The sequence below is a fragment of the Mesoplodon mirus genome (genome assembly GCF_964341445.2).
Source record: "Mesoplodon mirus genome assembly, chromosome: 8".
Taxonomy (NCBI): Eukaryota; Metazoa; Chordata; class Mammalia; order Artiodactyla; family Ziphiidae; genus Mesoplodon; species Mesoplodon mirus.
The window spans coordinates 74003166-74026158 of record NC_138984.1 but is presented as its reverse complement, the minus strand read 5'-3'; the positions used below and the strand labels follow the sequence as shown (position 1 = coordinate 74026158).

The 22993-nt window shown below is 38.3% G+C and overlaps 1 protein-coding gene across 1 annotated transcript in view; it reads left to right on the top strand.

Moving 5' to 3' along the window:
• CCDC148 (coiled-coil domain containing 148) overlaps nt 1–22993 on the top strand; it is a gene marked incomplete at its 5' end in the record, with an annotated part of 281923 nt that overhangs the window by 121306 nt on the left and 137624 nt on the right. Inside the window, 2 exon segments of the mRNA XM_082630314.1 lie at nt 17980–18118; nt 20863–21069. Of these exon segments, the coding sequence (XP_082486440.1) occupies nt 17980–18118; nt 20863–21069 (346 nt within the window).

Genomic DNA, 22993 nt, shown 5'->3' with positions numbered 1-22993 from the left:
TAATTTCATAGGCTAATAAGTGGGAGGATTATGCCAACTATTTTGGGGAAGCAGCAGGGATTTCCAGGAATTGGGCCACCACCCACTTTTTGGCCTTTTATGGTCAGCCTCAGAACTGTCATCGTGCCTGTGGGTGTGTCATTTAGCATATGCTAATGCATTACAGTGTGTGTATAATGAGGCTCAAGGTCTACCGGGAGTCGAATCTTCCAACATCTTGGACCTAGTTGGTTCTAACCAGTTTATGTCATATCCTTAAAGGCTATGTCATTCTTTTAAAGGTCGTGCCCTGCCCCCTTTCCTCCTGTTTCACTTGGGTCTGCTGTCATTACATTGTCAGCAAGAAGAAGGGTAACCAACAAAGGACACTGAGGGAAGGTCTGTGAGATACAAAGAAAACCAAGAGTGTGCTGTCCCAGAAAGCAAGGGAAGAGGTAGCGGGCAGCACCGTGAGGAGGAGGGGCGACCCACTGAGTAAATGTTGCTAGGTCAAATAAAATAGGACTGATGGTTGACTGCTGGCTCCACATGGAGGTCTTTGTGACCATTTTCACTGAAGAAGTGGGAACAAATGCCCAACTGGTTTGGGTTCAAATGAATGAGAGGAAACAATTGAAGGCAATGAGCATAGATAACTCTTTTGCAGTTATTTTGCAAAGGAGAGCAAGAAAGTAAGGTTAGACTTTTATGTTGTTGTTGTTTTGTCTTTTGCTTAAAATGGGACAAATATTAGTATGTTTGATGCTGATGAGAATAATCCAGTAATAAGATTTAGTGCACAAGTGGAGGAATAAGCACGAATGGTTCATCTACTACAGTAACGGGTGGGGATGCAAGATTCTATGGTCAGATGCTGGGAGGTGAATTGATATCCTCGTGACAGTCCATGGAACTCTGGATGGTAATTCTAAATACAAATGACAGAAAATTTTGAAAACCTCTCTCCTCATCAAAGCAATGAAAAATTTTAAAATACTGATTTTTACCTATAAAATGTTAAAACACAAAAGAAGTTTTTAAGAATCTTTCTTATTTATTTATTTATTTAGTTTTGGCTGTGTTGGGTCTTCGTTGCTGTGCGTGGGCTTTCTCGCGGTGAGTGGGGGTGCGTGGGCTTCTCATTGTCATGGCTTCTTGTTGTGCAGCATGGGCTCTAGGCACTCAGGCTTCAGTAGTTGTGGCACATGGGCTCAGTAGTTGTGGCTTGCAGGCTCTAGAATGCAGGCTCAGTAGTTGTGGCACACGGGCTTAGTTGCTCTGCGGCATGTGGGATCTTCCTGGGCCAGGGCTTGAACCCATGTCCCTTGCATTGGCAGGCAGATTCTTAACCACTGCGCCACTAGGGAAGCCCAAAACACAAATTTATCCAAGTTTAAAAATATGGAAGAAATGGTCATTTTTATACAGGACTAGTGAATAAACACTTTTGGAAGACAATCGGGCAATATGTCATCAAATATCTTTATAAGTGTAAATTCTCTTTGTCTCTTTAGAAATAATCTTAAAGGAAATAATCATAGAAGTGAAATAAATAGTTGGCTTAAAGGGTGTTCAATATTGTTTTTCTTTCTTAAGTGATAGCAAAATCTTCAAAATGAGCCAACAAATAGCTTCATCAATTATGATATATCCACACAATTGAATACTACAGTCATTAAGAATTATATTAAAGAATTTTAATGACACCGGTAGTTGCAATAATTTGCTGTGCAATTAAAAATCAGGCCACAGAATAGCTTGCATAACATGGGTTCTCTTTTTTTTTTTCCCTTTCCCTCTGAAAGTGTTACAGCCATTTAGCCACAGAAAAAATAGACTGAGAGGTTATCCACCCAAATAAACAATAACAATAGCTGTCCCCAGGTAGTAACATTATAAATAATTTTGGCGTACATACTGTTTCTATTTTATAAAGCAAAAATACAGATCTTTAAAAATCTAAGATAAAGAGGGAAGACGGAACCATTGATATTTATTGAGTGCCTATTACATGATGTGACAAGTACATGTAATTTTACTCCTCAATACACCCCATTTCAAAAGCTCTATTTTACAGATTTGTTTTACAGCTGCAGCTGTAGATGAGCAATTTTCCCAAAATTTCTGAACTAGTAGATAGCTGAGCAGGAATGAGTTTCTTCTGCTCATCTGAATAGAAAGCTTCTCCCTCACACCACACTACTTCAAGCATGTATATGCACCAGGATGTTGGTAAATTGGGTTGACTACTAGAGCAGTGCTATTTAATAGAAGTAGGATGTGAGCCACATTGATAATTTAAAATTTTTATGTGGCCATATTAAAATATTTTAAAAGATAAAATGTATTATGGTAGTATATTTTAACTTAATAGTGCCAAGTGTGATTCATAATAGTGCCAACAGTGATTCAATGTAAATCAGTATTTAATTATTAATAAGATATATGACATTCTTTTTTCATACAAAGTCTTTGAAATCTGGTTTGCACTTCACACCACAGCACACCTGAATTGGGACTGGCCGCATTTCAAGTGCCGAATAGCCACTTGTGTCTAGTGGCTTCTATCTTGGACAACAGACCTTTAAAGGATATTGTCTTTTACTAAAACATTTTTTTAAGAATTGGCTGCAATTGAACCTATTTATTTATTCAGTATGTTTGTGAAGCTATTTAGATTCTGTTTGGGCTGTATTTCATTAGTAACATGAAGACAGTTTAATTGCTTGTTTTAGACTCAGATGAGATTGTGGCTTTAATTTTCTAACATTTGGATGAATGAATCATATGGATGAGACATAATTGATGCTCCATTCAGCTATGTCAGATCTGAAGCTAATATGTGGCAAAAGCTATAGAATGATAACAAGTAATTTCTACTTTATTGTTTGATAAGTTATTAAATTTTATAGTGTTGATTCATAATCATTATTCTAATTATAATTATATAATTATTCTAGTAATAATTATGAGATCTAAATCTTGAATGCTATTGAAAATCCACAATGATTTTTTTTGAATTTTATATTATTTATTTTTTTTTACAACAGGTTCTTATTAGTTATCCATTGTATACATATTAGTGTATATATGTCAATCCCAATCTCCCAATTCATCACACCACCACCCCCCCTGCTGCCACTTTCCCCACTTGGTATCCATACATTTGTTCCCTACATCTGTGTCTCAATTTCTGCCCTGCAAACCGGTTCATCTGTACCATTTTTCTAGGTTCCACATATATGCATTAATATACGATGTTTGTTTTTCTCTTTCTGACTTACTTCACTCTGTATGACCATCTCTAGATTCATCCACGTCTCTGCAAATGACTCAATTTCGTTCCTTTTTATGGCTGAGTAATATTCCATTGTATATCTGTACCACATCTTCCTTATCCATTCGTCTGTCGATGGGCATTTAGGTTGCTTCCATGACCGGGCTATTGTAAATAATGCTGCAATGAACATTGGGGTGCATGTGTCTTTTTGAATTATGGTTTTCTCTGGGTATATGCCCAATAGTGGGATTGCTGGGTCATATGGTAATTCTATTTCTAGTTTTTTAAGGAACCTCCATACTGTTCTCCATAGTGGCTGTATCAATTTACATTCCCACCAGCAGTGCAAGAGTGTTCCCTTTTCTCCACACCCTCTCCAGCATTTGTTGTTTGTAGATTTTCTGATGATGGCCATTTTGACTGGTGTGAGGTGATACCTCATTGTAGTTTTGATTTGCATTTCTCTAATAATTAGTGATGTTGAGCATCTTTTCATGTGCTTCTTGGCCATCTGTATGTCTTCTTCGGAGAAATGTCTATTTAAGTCTTCTGCCCCTTGTTTGATTGGGTTGTTTCTTTTTTTAATATTGAGCTGCATGAGCTGTTTATATATTTTGGAGATTAATCCTTTGTCCGTTGATTCGTTTGCAAATATTTTCTCCCATTCTGAGAGATGCCTTTTTGTCTTGTTTGTAGTTTCCTTTGCTGTGCAAAAGCTTTTAAGATTCAGTAGGTCCCATTTGTTTATTTTTGTTTTTATTTCCATTACTCTAGGAGGTGCATCAAAAAAGATCTTGCTGTGATTTATGTCAAAGAGTGTTCTTCCTATGTTTTCCTCGAAGAGGTTTTTATTTTTATTTTTATTTTTTTTATTTTGCGGTACATGGGCCTCTCACTGTTGTGGCCTCTCCCGTTGCGGAGCACAGGCTCTGGATGCGCAGGCTCTGCGGCCATGGCTCACGGGCCCAGCCGCTCCACGGCACGTGGGATCCTCCCGGACCAGGGCACGAACCCGTATCCCCTGCATTGGCAGGTGGACTCTCAACCACTGCGCCACTAGGGAAGCCCCCTTGAAGAGTTTTATAGTGTCCAGTCTTACATTTAGGTCTCGAATCCATTTTGAGTTTATTTTTGTGTATGGTGTTAGGGAGTGTTCTAATTTCATTCTTTTACACATAGCTGTCCAGTTTTCCTAGCACCACTTATTGAAGAGACTGTTTTTTCTCCATTGTATATCCTTGCCTCCTTTGTCATAGATTACTTGACCATAGGTGCGTGGGTTTTCCTCTGGGCTTTCTAACCTGTTGCATTGATCTATATTTCTGGGTTTTTGCCAGTGCCATATTGTCTTGATTACTGTAGCTTTGTAGTATAGTCTGAAGTCAGGGAGTCTGATTCCTCCAGCTCCGTTTTTTTCCCTCAAGACTGCTTTGGCTATTCGGGGTCTTTTGTGTCTCCATACAAATTTTAAGAGTTTTTGTTCTAGTTCTGTAAAAAATGCCACTGGTAATTTGATAGGGATTGCATTGAATCTGTAGATTGCTTTGGGTAGTATAGTCATTTTCACAATATTGATTCTTCCAATCCAGGAACATGGTATATCTCTCCATCTGTTTGTATCATCTTTAATTTCTTTCATCAGTGTCTTATAGTTTTCTGCATACAGGTCTTTTGTCTCCTTAGGTAGGTTTATTCCTAGGTATTTCATTCTTTTTGTTGCAGTGGTAAATGGGAGTGTTTCTTTAATTTCTTTTTCAGATTTTTCATCATTAGTGCATAGGAATGCAAGAGATTTCTGTGCATTAATTTTGTATCCTGCAACTTTACCAGATTCATTAATTAGCTCTAGTAGTTTTCTGGTGGCACCTTTAGGATACTCTATGTATAGTATCATGTCATCTGCAAACAGTGACAGTTTTACTTCTTTTCCACTTTGTATTCCTTTTATTTCTTTTTCTTCTCTGATTGCCGTGGCTAGGACTTCCAAAACTATCTTGAATAATAGTGGCAAGAGTGGACATCCTTGTCTTGTTCCTGATCTTAGAGGAAATGCTTTCAGTTTTTCACCATTGAGAATGATGTTTGCTGTGGGTTTGTCATATATGGCCTTTATTATGTTGATGTAGGTTCCCTCTATGCCCACTTTCTGAAGAGTTTTTATCATAAATCGGTGTTGAATTTTGTCGAAAGCTTTTTCTGCATCTATTGAGTTGATCATATGATTTTTCTTCTTCAATTTGTTAATGTGGTGTAACACATTGATGATTTGCGTATATTGAAGAATCCTTGCATCCCTGGGATAAATTCCACTTGATCATGGTGTATGATCCTTTTAATGTGTTGTTGGATTCTGTTTGCTAGTATTGTGTTAAGGATTTTTGCATCTATATTCATCAGTGATATTCTTTGGCTATTACTAAAAAAAATCAGTAATTTTCTTTTTTTGTAGTAGCTTTGTCTGGTTTTGGTATCAGGGTGATGGTGGCCTCATAGAATGAGTTTGGGAGTGTTCCTTCCTCTGCAACGTTTTGGAAAAGTTTGATGAGGATGGGTGTTAGCTCTTCTCTAAATGTTTGATAGAATTCACCTATGAAGCCATCTGGTCCTGGACTTTTCTTTGTTGGAAGATTTTTCATCACGGTTTCAATTTCATTACTTGTGATTGGTCTGTTCATATTTTCTATTTCTTCCTGGTTCAGTCTTGGTAGGTTACACCTTTCTAAGAATTTGTCCGTTTCTTCCAAGTTGTCCATTTTATTGGCATAGCGTTGCTTATAGTAGTCTCTTAGAATGCTTTGTATTTCTGCGGTGTCTGTTTTAACTTCTCCTTTTTCATGTCTAATTTTATTGATTTGAGTCCTCTCCCTCTTTTTCTTGATGAGTCTGGCTAATGGTTTATCAATTTTGTTTATCTTCTCACAGAAGCAGCTTTTAGTTTTATTGATCCTTGCTATTGTTTTCTTTGTTTCTATTTCATTGATTTCTGCTCTGATCTTTATGATTTCTTTCCTTCTGTTAACTTTGCATTTTGTTTGTTCTTCTTTCTCTAGTTCCTTTAGGTGTAAGGTTACATTATTTATTTGCGATTTTTCTTGTTTCTTGAGGTAGGCTTGTATTGCTATAAACTTCTCTACTCATCTACAGCTGCATCCTGTAGGTTTTGGATCGTCATGTTTTCATTGTCATTTGTCTCTAGGTATTTTTTGATTTCCTCTTTGATTTCTTCAGTGATCTCTTGGTTATTTAGTAACGTATTGTTTAGCCTCAGTGTTTTTGTGTTTTTTACGTTTTTTTCCCTGTAATTTATTTCTGATCTCATAGCATTGTGGTCAGAAAAGATGCTTGATATGATTTCAGTTTTCTTAAGTTTACTGAGGCTTGATTTGTGACCCAAGATGTGATCTATCCTGGAGAATGTTCCGTGCACACTTGAGAAGAAAGTGTAATCTGCTGTTTTTGGATGGAATTTCCTATAAATATCAATTAAATCTCTCTGATCTATTGTGTCATTTAAAGCTTCTGTTTCCTTATTAATTTTCTGTTTGGATGATCTGTCCATTGGTGTAAGTGAAGTGTTAAAGTCCCCCATTATTTTTGTGTTACTGTCTATTTCCTCTTTTATAGCTGTTAGCATTTGCCTTATGTATTGAGGTGCTCCTATGTTGGGTGCATATATATTTATAATTATTATATCTTCTTCTTGGATTGATCCCTTGGTCATTATGTAGTGTCCGTCCTTGTTTCTTGTAACATTCTTTATTTTAAAGTCTATTTTTTTCTGGCATGAGTATTGCCACTCCAGCTTTCTTTTGATTTCCATGTGCATGGAATATCTTTTCCATCCCCTCACTTTCAGTCTGTATGTGTCCCTAGGTCTGAAGTTGGTCTCTTGTAGACAGCATATATATGGGTCTTGTTTTTGTATCCATTCAGTGAGCCTCTGTCTTTTGGTTGGAACATTTAATCCATTCACGTTTAAGGTAATTATCAATATATATGTTCCTATTACCATTTTCTTAATTGTTTTGGGTTTGTTTTTGTAGGTCCTTTTCTTCTCTTGTGTTTCCCACTTAGAGAAGTTCCTTTAGCATTTGTTGTAGAGCTGGTTTGGTGGTGCTGAATTCTCTTAGCTTTTGCTTGTCTGTAAAGCTTTTTTTTTTTTTTTTTTTTTTTTGCGGTACACGGGCTTGTCACCACTGCAGCCTCTCCTGCCGCGGAGCACAGGCTCCGGACGCACAGGCCCTGCGGCCACGGCTCACAGGCCCAGCCGCTCTGTGGCACGCGGGATCCCCCCGGACTGGGGCACCAACCTGCACCCCCTGCATCGGCAGGCGGACTCTCAACCACTGCGCCACCAGGGAATCCCTGTAAAGGTTTTGTTGTCTCCATCGAATCTGAATGAGATCCTTGCTCAGTAGAGTAATCCTGGTTGTAGTTTCTTCCCTTTCATCACTTTAAATATGTCATGCCACTCCCTTCTGGCTTGTAGAGTTTCTGCTGAGAAATCAGCTTTAACCTTATGGGAGTTCCCTTGTATGTTATTTGTCATTTTTCCCTTGCTGCTTTTAATAATTTTTCTTTGTCTTTAATTTTTGCCCATTTTATTACTATGTGTCTCAGCATGTTTCTCCTTGGGTTTATCCTGTATTGGACTCTCAGTGCTTCCTGGACTTGGGTGGCTATTTCCTTTCCCATGTTAGGGAAGTTTTTGACTATAATCTCTTCAAATATTTTCTCGGGTCCTTTCTCTGTCTCTTCTCCTTCTGGGACCCCTATAATGCAAATATTGTTCCATTTAATATTGTCCCAGAGGTCTCTTAGCCTGTCTTCATTTCTTTTCATTCTTTTTTCTTTATTCTCTTCTGCACCAGTGAATTCCACCATTCTGTCTTCCAGGTCACTTATCCATTCTTCTGCCTCAGTTATTCTACTATTGATTCCTTCTAGTCTATTTTTCATTTCAGTTATTGTATTGTTCATCTTTCTTTGTTCTTTAATTCTTCTATGTCTTTGTTAAACATTTCTTGCATCTTCTAGATCTTTGTCTCCATTCTTTTTCCAAGGTCCTAAATCATCTTCGCTATCATTATTCTGAATTCTTTTTCTGGAAGGTTCCCTATCTCCTCTTCATTTATTTGTTTTTTGGGGTTTTATCTTGTTCCTTCATCTGGTACATAGCCCTCTGCCTTTTCATCTTGTGTATCTTTCTGTGAATGTGTTTTTTGTTCCACAGGCTGCAGGATTGTAGTTCTTCTTGCTTCTGCTGTCTGCCCTCTCTAAAATCCACAATGATTTTTAACAATTTTTTCCCTCTGTGTATACATTGCTAACACCCAAAAATTTTATACTTTTTCAACTAAATTATTTCAATTTACCTAATTATTAGTTACTTTCAAAATAACTAGTCAGTAGCTTATGGACTTTCCTTATTGTTTTTTCTCTTAATACAGAACTAATTACATTTATTAGAGAAAATTTTTTAAAAGTTGAGGCAAGCAAAGAGAAGACTAAAAGCTTATCTAAGTTTCTAACACCAGAGATATCCTCTGGTAGCATTTTGTACATTTCAGATATATGTATATTGTTCATAAAAATGAAAAAATACTCTACACTATCCATTGTTTTTCCAGTTTGTGATCTGGATCCAATATTATTCATTTTTTCTATAAATGTTTAGTAACCTTTTAGTCACTGTATTAAATATTCTTTACAGCATATTTGTTATTACATGCATGGTATTATGATATATTGTTATAATTCATCCACACAAATGTAACCCGTTTTCTGGTTTTAGACAAATATGTATGTATTACATATTTTGATATTTGTTTTAAAACCTTGGAATAAAAAACCTTGTCACCATACTTTGAGTAATCCCACGGTTAATCCTTTTAGATGAATTCCTAGAAATGGAATTGTTGGCCAAAGGGCATGAAAAATTCTAAGGCTTTTGAGAGTATTGCCATATTGCCTTCCAGGAAAGTAGAAACAATTTATACTTTCACCAACAGGCTATCATTTGGTTCATCTTTTGGACTTGTTGGTCAAGGTATTGGCTATGGCTATCATGTGTGACTATCACCAGTGCCTTGTTCATATTCTCTTTCTGTCTCTTTTTCAGTATTTATATAGCATAGCTGTAACACTGTACTTATGTCAGTTTTGCCAACAGAATTGGCAAAAAGATAAAAGATGAAATAGATAAAAACCAGCATTAGAAGCCAGCATTCGGGAAACAGTGAGTGGCCTCACATGATTTTCTTTCTTTTATTTTTTTTTAAATTGAAGTATAGTTGGTGTACAATACTGTGTTCGTTTCAGGTATATAGCAAAGTGATTCATTTATCCATATATATGCATGTATCTATATTCTTTTCTTGATTCTTTTCCATTTTAAGTTATCACAAGATATCAAATATAGTTCCCTGTGCTGTATAGTAAATCCTTGTTGATTGTCTATTTTATATATAGTAGTGTGTATCTGTTAATCCCATAGTCCTAATTTATCCCTCTCCCCACCTTCTCCTTTGGAAACCATAAGTTTGTTTTCTATGTCTCTCACATGATTTTCTTCAAAAAAAATTTGAATAAACATATGCTTACATATGTGACTCTTGCTTGGTGAATACAAGATAGAAGAAGGAGAGGGAAAGGAGCATAATAAACCACTGACATTTGCTTACTTGATGAAGTTACAGGAAGTTAAAACACTTTAAGTAGCAGGTGGCATTTTTCTCTGAGAATGTATTCTCAGAACTTTTGGAAAGATTCAGGGCCTGGTCATGTCCAGTCTGAGGTTCTACATTTCTGGTCTGGGCTGATTGTATGTCAAGGGTGGTTAATAAGGGGAGAAGTGCTCAGAAACAGGAGCATAATTATTTGAACACTAATGTGTTCACTTAGTCACATTGGTTACATGACCCCCTCAAGCAATGTCCTTGGTCAGTGCAACTCCCATTGTCTCTTGGCCTATTCCAACATGGATTGTCCAACCTTACCTGGGAATTTGTATTTCTTCTGGGGAGGTAATAATTGCAGACTGTGATTTTTTTTTGTCATGTGTATTTCATAGCTTTCTCTTAAAATAGATACATCATTGAAAATACTTAATTACTTTATGGTCATGAACTAAAAGCCACATTTGGTGATTGTTCAGCCTACTCTGGGTTTGTTGTGGGAATGAAGTATATTTTAAATTCTCTTAACTACAGTGGAATACATTTTATCAAGGAAAAAAAAATGGGTCCAATTTATGCAGGATATACCAAAAATTAGTCTTAGATTTTTGCTTTTTCTTAATTAATAACTCAGTCTGTGTATTTACTGATATGTTATGTTTGTTTAAATGTCTTTGTGAAAAGTACATCTAAGAATAGTGGCCATAAATTTCTAGTTCAGCAGGCTTTATTGTTAGTATCACTGCAGCCCACAACTGCCTTCTTGATATAATTGCCTCAAATAGAAACTATACAGTGTAATGTTGCACAAGTATTCATTTTTAATACTTTAGGAGACTGAAAAATCAGGGTTCTACAGGATGGAGTGAGAGTTATTTATGAGAGGTTTTTGTTTTTTGCTGGATATGAAATCAAATTAATCTTGATTAAATCAGATTGGAGAAAATGGAAACATAGCAGCTTGACAGATTTGTGTCCAGCACAATTGATATATGTTCTTTTTAAACCTGGATGATACAGATAGAATTTGTTATTTAAATAATAAAATCTGTGTAACTATAAGCAAAGACAAGATTAAAATTTCTATAGACAGGATTGTTAAATTTTTACATGAGAGAAATTATAATGCCTACTTTATATATCAAATCAATAATTAATAACAAGTTTTTCCTGCTCCTTATACATTGAAGTCCAACTGTGGGTAAATACAACCCTTTGAGGAAACTGTATCATTAAAACTGAGACTATGGAGAACTAGTAATGTAGGAAATTGTAATTACCACACTCACAGGCGTGTGTTTATTTCCAACACTAGTGCCTATAAAAGAACATAAAGTTAAACATTGTTAATGTCTAAGAAATAACAAACTGAGAAAAAGAACCATCATTCTTCTATTCCAGTCTTACAGTTTCTTAATGATTACTGGTAGTTGGTTTGAGGTGATATTATAAGTGTTTTTATGTGGCAATTAAAATTTCAGAAGCCCTCATAATTGTTAATTAAATTTTTCCTCATCTCACATCCCAAACAAGTAAGCCAGTTCTATTATCCTTGCTTTTGAACCTGGAAAATTGAATAATAATATCCATATAAAGTAACTTTATTCACATCAACTTTATTGCACCTAAAAATATTCTTGCTCCCCAAAAGTGAAGAATAAAATGGTACATGGAAGCAGATTTTGGCTCAATAGGATTTTTTTTTAAATTAGAGCAAATAATGTGTTTGTGGATGATCTTTTCTTTACTGATTCTGTTCGTTTGAGTTTGAGCTGTTTTTGTTTGGTTTTCTTTTTTTTTTTTTTTTTGTTTTAAAAATGGCCTTTGGTGTTAAACACTTCTCTGTTCCCAGTCAGCTCAGGAGTGTCACTGTAGATGTTGGTCACTTGGCCACATTGGATCTGCATCTCTTGAATCTACATCCTTCATAGTACATTCCTTCCAAAGCAATATTAGGATGCTACATTTTAAAAAGTCATTTTTCTTCCATTCAGCTGTCAGATAGGATATCTTTAGCTGAAAGTAAGAGAATACCCAACCCAAGTCAAAGTAACATAAATAATAAAGTGATTTCTTGTTTCATTCGAAGCATAGAGAAGTCCAAGCACAGCAAGGCCTAGTTTTCTGCATTCTCTTGCCCTGCCTTCCTGCAGGGTAGATAGATGACTTTCTGCCAGACAACTAGAGCAGTTCCACACTGCCACACTCAGAAGCAGAAGGGGACCTTTTCTTCCTTGTGACTTGTTTTAAGAGCTAGGAAACCTTTGCCCCCAGAAGACTTCTTCTCCCATTTCGGTGGTCTTTTGGGCCTTTTGTCCATGATTATATCAAACCCTGGGAAGAGGAACGGAAAGCTTGAGAACAGATGTTTGTGAATGGCTTAAGATCAGTCAAGATTCACTCCCGGGGCTGGAATGGGGCTCACTTTCCCTGAAGTGGGGGGCCTGTTCAGGAAGGTAAATCTTGAATAAAATCAGGATTATGGTGAGCAGGAGCAAGACTAGAGGCGATGTCTGCTACAATTACCTTTTCCTTACAGTTTTTGTGATGAATATAATTATTTAAAACCTAGCATATGGGATGGCTGAGCCATTACATTTTACTTTTAACAAGCTGTTTTATCTTGATCATATTATTTCTAAACTTCCACTAGGAATTATACTGCCTTTTAAAACTAGTGGTGGATGGAGGTAGGCACAAAAGATGGATTAGGTGTATTGCCACCATCCCAGCTACTCCACCTCCAAAAAATACACATTCTAAGTAAAAAATTCAGCTTTCCATGCAAACTACTTTTAAACAGTATCTAAGTAAAAACAGATACAAAAAAACAGATACAGAGTGCTTGTTATGAAAATAACAATTGCAGCTTCCAAATAAATCACTTAGCCTCCTCTTCTGACCAGATTCTCATTCCTAAACTCTCCTATAAGAAATTCTGGAGGGTCATATTTTCACTTTCCTGTCACCCATCAGAAGAAGGCGGCTTTGGATGCTGGTACAAGTTCTGGCTTTATCTTCTGGACCACTTTTGTTGTTGCTGTTGATTCTTCAATTCAGTGGATTTTGACCATACTCCTAAGAGCCCACTTTATTCTGGCTGTCAACTCCCACCTGAGTAGGTAAACTGGGCAAAGCCTGGGGAGCCAGGAGAGTGAAGACTGCTAAATGGGAATGATCTCCTGGAAGACAATGTACATACCCAAACAACATCTAAGGAGCCGATTCTGTTGGTCAGAAATGAGCCTGCGGCCAGAGGGCACTCTGTAAACCAGGCTGAAAATCAAAGATTTGTGTTTGCACAATAGGCCTGGGGTGGGGTGGTGAATAGCTGGGGAGACAATTTCAGGAACCAGGCTGATTAGATTCAGTGTTTGGATGGGTATGATTTGGAAAGACAACTTTGAAAAGTGGTGTCAAGTTGTATTTTCTAGAGGGTCAGACCTAATGCTGCCAAACAAACAGATTGTGTCAGAGCCATCTATATCCACGTTATTCCACCAGTGGCTCACTCCCCTGACAGCATTACACTTGAAGAGACAAGAGCTTTTCTTCAATCCAGATTCACTATGGCCATTTGCCAGTCAAGGTAGTCATCAGATGCTGGTAACTGCATCGGCTAGCGTCAGGAGGCCCTAATTACCATTTTGCTGGAAAGCCCCCTTCACTCTGAGAAAATATAAGACAACTTCAGCCAGTTTGAATGCACAGTGTTTAGTCTCATAGACTTGTCCCTGATGTTAAGGTACCTGTTGCCCTACGTGGGCTGTTTGCCATCGCTGGTTGCCCCGACCCCGCTAAATGTCTTTTGATGTCATGGAACCAGAACCCTGGGGAAGTGGTTTAACACGATTATGAAGAAAACTGGTAGTTAAGTTGATTGTGAGTCAGGTTAGGATTTTTGTAACGATTCAAACAGGTAGAATTATGGAGACAGTTGGCCTTGGTCTCGTTGAATTCTCACAGCCCTGTCATCCTCCTTTTCTGAGTTACCTGTTTTGTCTCATATCCTGGGAAATCACGATGAAATTATATTGGTGGACCTCAGTTGGCAGTGGGGGATGGAGGGTAAGGACTGAGCAATAAATACCTCATCCTCCTGCAGGCTGAAATTTCCTGAAACGTTTTAAATTAGAAAATTTGGATGGACAGAAAAATGGAAATTGCAGAGACCTACCAAAGATCTTTTGTCTGAAGATATTTTTTTTAAGTACAAAATTTTAGGATAATTTGCTATTTTATATAGATTTTTTTCTACAATGAAAAGATGAAGGTTAGAAAAGATAAATGTCCAGATTTGAATTTAGAAATTCAGATATGTTAAATTTGATTTTATTTTAGGTGCTAAGTAGGAAATGGCTACTTTGTTATTGTGAAGAAGCTATCATGTTTGAATATTCATCTTAGATTTTTACTACCCAGAAGACTCAGTATATATATATATATATAGTGGTGGGAGTTTTCTCCTTCACAGACAGCATCCTAATGGAGATGCATGACTCTGCCAGTAGTGTTGCTGATGTGAATATTTGCTTCAAAATTTAAGCCGGCAGCTCTGGAAATTGCTATAAGTACTCTAAAATAATAATATTATGAGTATTTATATTATCATTTTTTTTTAAGCTTTTTTAAAATATAATTTTATTTATTTTTATTTTTGGCTGCATTGGGTCTTCATTGCTACGCGCAGGCTTCTCTCTAGTTACAGTGAGCGGCGGCTACTCTTTGTTGTGGTGCACGGGCTTCTCATTGCAGTGGCTTCTCTTGTTGAGGAGCACTGCCTTCTAGGCGCACGGACCTCAGTAGTTGTGGCACGTGGGCTCAGTAGTTGTGGCACATGGGCTCTAGAGCGCAGGCTCAGTAGTTGTGACGCATGGGCTTAGTTGCTCCGCGGCATATGGGATCTTCCCAGACCAGGGCTTGAACCTGTGTCACCTGCATTGGCAGGCAGATTCTCAACCACTGCACCACCATGGAAGCCCTATCATTTCTTATAAGCATGTTTTTCATTTTTATCCTACATCTAATAGAAAAATGACTTACAATTTGTGTAATTGTGGTAATTGGAAAAAGCTGTTGAGATGTGAGGTTTCCAAAATCAATAGGAGCAAAACGGATGTGATCATTGTTCATAGCATACTTGGTTTGAAATATCTAGTTTTAATGTTATATTATCTTCATATGTTTAAGTGGTTTTAATGTCACTAAAATGGCACCTAATTAATACATTCATGCAATGTATAAAAATGTACTGAGTGCCACAAATTCTTCTGCTGCTATGTTTATTTATAGCAATGCACACTGCTTAATGTGTGCTTTTATTTAAAAACCATTTTTGTAAATGTTTGCTATTTGCACTTTGAGGATAGCCACAATCTTACACCACAATTCAGTATGAGAGATCATCAAAACAATTAGCTTAGAAGTACCTCTCCATTTGCCAAAGGATTTAAATAATTTTTGACAATTATGGGTAAGGTTGCTCATAGATTATCTTAGGTCAGTTCTGTAAAAGCAAATCTGAAACAGGGATTGTAAGAACGAGTGATTTGTTGGGCAGTGCTCTCAGGAGAAGGATGGTAAGGGAAGCAGGATGGAGGAGGGGAAGATGCCTGTGGCAGAAGATCTCGGTGGAAACAGGTTACAGTTTGCTCCCACAGTGAAACTCTGGAGCACAAATGGCATCACAGAGTTGGTCTCATCTTGAGGCAAGTGGCCTGGCCTTCTGTACCCCCATGTCAGCCAGTCGTTGGTTGGGGTTGGCTCTCAAAGGTAGTGGGAGAATAGCCTCCTGGGTGAGGCAGTTCTCATCTGGCCCAGGACAGTTCTTCAGAGGAGGAAGGTACATCTGTGAATTACCAGCATTTTGAAGATAGGAACTCTAGCTCATCAAGGTGATCTAGCCTGGCACCAACAGCATCCTTTATATAGATAAATGACAATTTAAAAGAACAGAGAGCTTATTGAACCTAGATTCTGTCACTTCCTCCTCCCCAGCACATACACTCCTACATGTCTCTCCTTGTAATCAAATAAAGATGGAAATTCAAACTGCATTCAAGTCCCTTTGATTACAGAAACAGTTTAAAAGCATTAATGAGGACATCGACTCTGGGTCTATTCCTTTTTCTGATTGCTTGCCATGTAGAAATGTGGCTAACTCTGCTATTAAAATGCATTCATGTTATCATGAATGAAATGAGTTCCTTGAGAGAGGACCTGAGATACTGTCCCTGAAGACTTGAGGGTGTTTTAAATGCCAAAACCACTCAGGCAAGCCTTTCTCCAGGCTTAATACTCCTATTTGAGATGCTTTATTTGCAGAAGCCTTTGGCTTAACTGATTCAGAGAGAACCCAAACACTCAGTGTGTTCAATGAATGAAATCTCAAATTCTTTCTCTGCAATATATTATTATGAAGAAATGTAGAGTTTGCTTCTTCCTAATGGAACACTTCCAGCCCACTTTTTCTTCCTATTATAGAGCTGTTAGAGAAGGTTATCTTCTTTGAAAAATAATTTTGTTTCTTTCTTGCTACTTATCAGTATCATGAAATATATATATTTCAGAAACTGGGTAAGTTGGATGAGGATGGTAGAATCCAGCTTACCCAGAAACTGGGAAAGTTGGATGAGGATGGTGGAATTCCCGTTAGTGTCACTGATTTAAAGAGGTTTTTATTGTTTTAAATTGTCAAATATTTTACAAGGGCATAGAGGACATACTGTAAAAATTCTTTAAATAACACAATTAACTTTAAAGTAGAAGGCCAATGATAGAAATAAACAATAGCAAGTCTCCATCTTGGATCAAAGAAATATTTGTTGCTAATAATATTCCCTCTGATTGCATCTGTATTTGATTATTCCAACTTATTAAACAGGAATGATGATATGCAAATAAACTCAGAATAATAAAGAAACATTAATTCAGTCTAGAGTTCAAGCTGATATTGTAACCTTTTTACTTTGCATAGGGCTTTGCTAATACTTTCTATGGAACACAAACCAGGCCAGTACCTTGGAAAGTTCTGAACTAAAAAAGGTATTTTGGAGCATGGTGGATATGTTATTGGGAAGGGGACTTAAAGGGATCCTGTTACAAATGACTTCTTTAGTGATCTGAAATTTAATGCCACTGGTTATCTTTTTACTAACAATATCTAGTCTTACCTCCACAAAGCGAGAAGCTGAGCGGGTAAAATAAAAGATAATTTTAGACTTACTTTTTTTTTTGGCTGCATTGTGTCTTTGTTGCTGCGAGTGGGCTTTTCTCTACTTGTGGTGAGGCGGGGGCTACTCTTCCTTGTGGTGCACAGGCTTCTCATTGTGGTGGCTTCTCTTGTCGCGGAGCACAGGCTTTAGGTGCACGGCTTCAGTAGTTGTGGCACGCGGGTTCAGTAGTTGCGGCTCACGGGCTCTAGAGCGCAGGCTCAGTAGTGGTGGTGCATGGGCTTAGTTGCTCCACAGCATGTGGGATCTTCCTGGACCCAGGCTCGAACCCGTGTTCCCTGCATTGGCAGGCAGATTAGGTTCTTAACCATTGTGCCAAAGGGAAGTCCCTAGACTTACTTTTAAAGTCAACCTTAATATGTGCCTTCCTCAAGCCTTAGTTTCCCTTGTGTATTGTTTATTTGACTCTCTACATTTGTGTTTTCCTCCAGTCTAGAAACAGGAAGTTTGTTGAATTAACAAAATTCCTTTTTAATCTGTAGTTAATAATTTATTATTTCATTCATTGGTCATAATTTTTAAAATATTGTTATAGGCAAGATAGAATAAGTATTTTAAAAATATTATGTCTCATTCTTAAACTTCTTCAAATTATGCCTGGAACTCATGGCAAGACCAAATAAAGGACTGAAAGAACCCATTATGTTATAATTTAGAACTTTTTCTATAGGAGACATTTAATTTGGCTAATGTATTTTTTGAAAAGTCTTTATTTAATGTAATCATTATCATTCGCTAACAGCTTAAACAGTTTGAGGTCCCTCAAACTCCATGATTGCTTAAAGAGTTGTGACATTTTAATTTCTTCCAGAAACTTCCAATTAAGTGATGAAGACCACTGGTTTTACCAGGCTCTTGTGGATCAGTATCCTGGGGATCTCAGTGGCAGAAGGACTCTGTATCTGGACATGTTACAAAGACATTTTCCTCACAAATCGAGGCATGATTTGGTGAGTACTGGACCCTATATGCTGGCAAGTTAAATTGTTTTAGTGGTTGATAATTATTGAGCAAAATATATATATACTTTAAATGGTGCTCTAAAATGATTTTTTTTTCTACACTCTAGTAAATAATAGGGTTACAGTTTGAAAGTCTACCATTTTTCAGATCAGTGTGGTACATAAAAAGGTGGGAGATCCCTCTGGCCACATTCACTCTTCTGTGGCTTACTTGCCACAGAGAGCTTCACCATGGTCCCCTGGGTTGCTCTGCTAGTGTTGACCTCCAGGTGTCTGTACATTCACCTGCCCATCTCAGAGGTTCTGCCATCTCTGTGTCTTGCCTGAAAGTGGGGTGCCTGCTCCTGCATTCACACAGCCTACCACACCTCAGTCCTTCTAGTCGTGGGGAAGCCAACACTTGCCTTGGGAGCTGGTGCCTACCTACACCATCCCCACCACAACTCCACTTGATCCCCCTAGATGGGTCTAAACACAAATGCCCCAAATTCATAACTCAGAGTCCTGGCTGAAATTTCCCTGGGAAGTTATGGTTACATTCTTTAGTGGACAAGGTCACATAGACAAGGAAACAGCAGTTACCATGTCACCAGTGAATTTCATAGTAACTCACTTTAAAACATATATGTAAACAAACATGCATAGACTCTTACCTTTTTTTAAAAAAAAATTTATTTATTTATTTATTTATTTTTGGCTACACTGGGTCTTCGTTGCTGTGCACAGGCTTTTCTCCAGCTGCGTTGAGCTGGGGCTTCTCTTTGTTGTGGCACATGGGTTTCTCATTGCAGTGGCCTCTCTTGTTGCGGAGCACGGGCTCTAGGCACGTGGGCTTCAGTAGTTGTGGCACATGGGCTCACTAGTTGTGGCTCGTGGGCTCCAGAGTGCAGGCTCAGCAGTTGTGGCACACGGGCTCAGCTGCTCCACGGCATGTGGAATCTTCCCAGACCAGGGCTCGAACCCGTGTCGCCTGCAGGGAAGTCTGACTCTTACCTTTTAAATAGGCCATGCTATAAAATATTATCACATACTCTGCATTTTGTAATTGTTTTAAATCAAGCAAGTAACAATACTAACATGTGTATAGAATTTATCCTATGTCAGTCATGTGTAAACTCCCGTAATGCACATAACAGTGGATTAGAGAAGTACTATAGTTATCCTTACTTTTCAGGTGAAGAAACTGAGACAAAGGCCACACAACTAGTATGACCAACCTCTCTTATCTTTTCCCACCCACCAACCCCCACCCAATTATTTGTTTTAATTCTGACCTTTTATTTTTTTATTTTTTTGCGGTACGCGGGCCTCTCACTGTTGTGGCCTCTCCCATTGCGGAGCACAGGCTCCGGACGTGCAGGCTCAGCAGCCAGGGCTCGCGGGCCCAGCTGCTCCACGGCATGTGGGATCTTCCCGGACCGGGGCATGAACTGTGTCCCCTGCATCAGCAGGCGGACTCTCAACCACTGTGCCACCAGGGAAGCCCTCTGACCTTTATTTTATAGCAAGTTCTTGTTGTGTAAAAAACATGTTATATAATAATTCATTCTGGGTTTTACAAAACTCAATTTACTAAATTAGATCTTTCTTTTTATTCTGTATAGATTCTGTTTGCTTCTGTGACCAGCTGTCATTTTTAACTGTGTAGATTTTTATATTTGCCTACTATTAATATGATAAAGATTTTTGCATTTACTTCTTACATTGGGATAATTAGTATGCATTTCTGCATGGTGTATACTTCCTTTCTTAATGTTTGCCAAGTTTTAAGCATATTCTTGGCTTAGGGGAATAAACCTAAGAAGTTTACCAAACAGAATTTAGGAGCTGATATTTGGTTTAAGTGAAGCCAGAGCCCGTTTCATTATGTACTTAATTAACCATACCTAAGTTATTTTTTTTAGGTAAGACCAAGCTTATGCTGCTCGCTAGCTTCTTTTCTCACATCACTTAGGGGTTAAGTAATGTATCAAATTCAGAGATGTGGTCTATACTGGCAAAATAAAGAATTATTTAGATCACTGACTCTCAATTGCAGGAGACACACCTTTATATAAGTGTTTCAGAATCACCTACAGAGATTTTTCGAACTACTCAGGCTATCTCCCATCCTGTTCTTTCCCTCAAGACTCAAATCTCCCAGGGTTGGGATTCACTGGCAGCAGGAACTGTTGGTACCTATGTAAGAATATCATGTCCCTCAGGAGTGTGGGATGGGAAGGGCTACTGTCATTGCTATAAATACTTCAAGTTTAGATGTCCGAACATCTGATTGTTTCAGTCATCAAGGGCAAACTGAGTTTTCAGGATTATTGTGGCAATTTTTAATGTTTATTAGCATATGTCTAACTGAAGCACCTGGAGTCATTGTTAATACAGCAAAGCTGATTTAAAGATGGACTATTTTTGAAATTATACGTAGGGGAAATCATATTTTCTGCTCATAGATTCATTGCTATATAGGGGTAGAAGTTGTTTTAGGGCTGTCTGGCCTGACTCCATCCTGTATGAAACTTAAAAACATTTAATGACTGGTCCTCAGTCACCAGTTAGCCATGGGCTCAGAACTCTGGGACTGGTACTTGGTCCTGGTTGTTGTATTTACTATTAAGATGTTTGTCCCTTATTTTTCAAAATCATTGGTTATAATTCATTTTATTCACTTTTGTAACAATGACATAAAGCGTAGGCTCAGTTTCATAATAAGCGTTTACCACCTGTTATCTTTTCAGGTCGAACATGAAAAATATTGTGACCAATATCGCTTTGCTAAGGAGCAGCGAAGGATCCTGATATCAAGTTGGAGTAAGAATAGGAGAGACTTTATACAGAAGGCTGTGCTGACAGTGGCCGAGGCCTGTGCAACTCATGAAATGGAAAACATGTTGGTTAAGGACAGGAAAAAGCAACAGGAAGTGTGTGCTGATCTGAAAGCCAAGGTGAGACGCTTTGCAGAAGGTACTTCAGTATTTGCCTGGGTATTCACTTAAGAATTCACTTTTCCCTTTTGTTCAGTTCCAACCTAAAGTCCCATTTCTCTAAAAAGCCTATTTTGAATACAATTGTTAGTTCGAACCATATGAAATTGAAATTCTTTTAGATCAAAAATTGTGAACAATCAACAATTTCATACGGTTCAACCTGAATTTACTATAACAGGAGGTGAGTATTGAAGTTTTTTTTTTTTTTTTTTTTTTTTTTTGCGGTATGCGGGCCTCTCACTGTTGTGGCCTCTCCCGTTGCGGAGCACAGGCTCCGGATGCGCAGGCCCAGCGGCCATGGCTCACGGGCCCAGCCGCTCCGCGGCATATGGGATCCTCCCAGACCGGGGCACGAACCCGTATCCCCTGCATCGACAGGCGGACTCTCAACCACTGCGCCACCAGGGAGGCCCAGTATTGAAGTTTTGATTGAGGATGTCCAATACCAACCACAAATGCTGTACGTCAGAGTGAGGTGCTGGATAAAAATGCAGAATGTAATTATAAAGTAAATGTCTGACGCCGCTTTAGACTCATGGACCTCTCATTCACATTAAAGATGTTTTTTTAAAAAAGGGTCAAATTATGAAGAGGAAGGAGGATTTGTGAAGAGATACATTGAGGAGATCTTGATGGACTGTGTGTGAGCACTCAGCAGAGTGAGAGGGGGAGCAGACAGGGTTTTCCTCCTGCTCAGACCCAGCGAGGGGCCTCCAGGATGACTTGGAGAGTTGAGTGGGTAACCCCTGTAGTTGGAGGCTTGAGCACTGGTGTCTGACGCTCACAGGGAACTATAGAGGAATTACGTTAGTGGCAGAACTAAAAATAAGAGTGGCTGCTGTGTCTGGTCATGGGTGCATGAGTCCTGGAGGCCCCATGTGAATATGGCCTCTCTAGGAGCATTGGAAGGGCCACCAAACATGAATTGTATCATGCCTTAAACTTATGAGTAAGGAAAATAATGATTCGGGGTGGTGCCAAATCCTTACTGCTAATGTGAGGTGAATTTTTGAGTGGGTAAAGGTAGCCCCTAAGGTGACCTGCTTACTTTGCCGGATGCCTGGGAGTTGTGATTTGGCAATCCCCCTTATACTTAAAGAGTAGAGTGGTCTGGACCATACAAACTGGAGAAGCTGAGACAGGACCCGGGAGCTAACTAATTCCCCGAGCAGGGGACTGGTCGGACCTCACAAAATTGCCAACAATATTATTACCCATGAAACTGTTGAACCTGGAGTTGGTGACCTTAGCCAGCTCTCTGAAACTTAGTAGTTCTGTAACTGCAGTATAATGCCAACTGCTTGTTTGTGGTTGAGAAATAAAGATACATGCGGCACACGCACACACACAGTTGTATTGAGGTACAGCATACATACAGTGCCCAAATCTTAATTTACTGATAAATGACATGGTAGGATGATGATGGTGCAACAAGAAATTATATTCTCTTGATAGAAAAAATAAGCTGGTAGATGTTATATTATAGCAGTTAATAGCATATAGAAACAAATGTCTCTATTTTAAAACATGAGAGGAAAAATGCCTGCTCTGCATTTTTTTCTTTTTTAAATATTTATTTATTTGGTTGTGCCAGGTCTTAGTTGCGGCAGGTGGCCTCCTTAGTTGTGGCATGCATGTGGGATCTAGTTCCCTGACCAGGGCTTGAATCCGGGCCCCCTGAATTAGGAGCACAGAGTCTTAACCACTGCACCACCAGGGAAGTCCCTGCATTTTTTTAAACAAAAATATATTTCTTTTGACATTGCATAAGCTTAGAACCTAAAAGCAACAGACGCTACATCAAACCCTGTATGCCATGGGCTACAGAGCTAATGTGTGTTTCTTCTCCATCTGTGACTGATTAGGAACACTCAGTGACTCT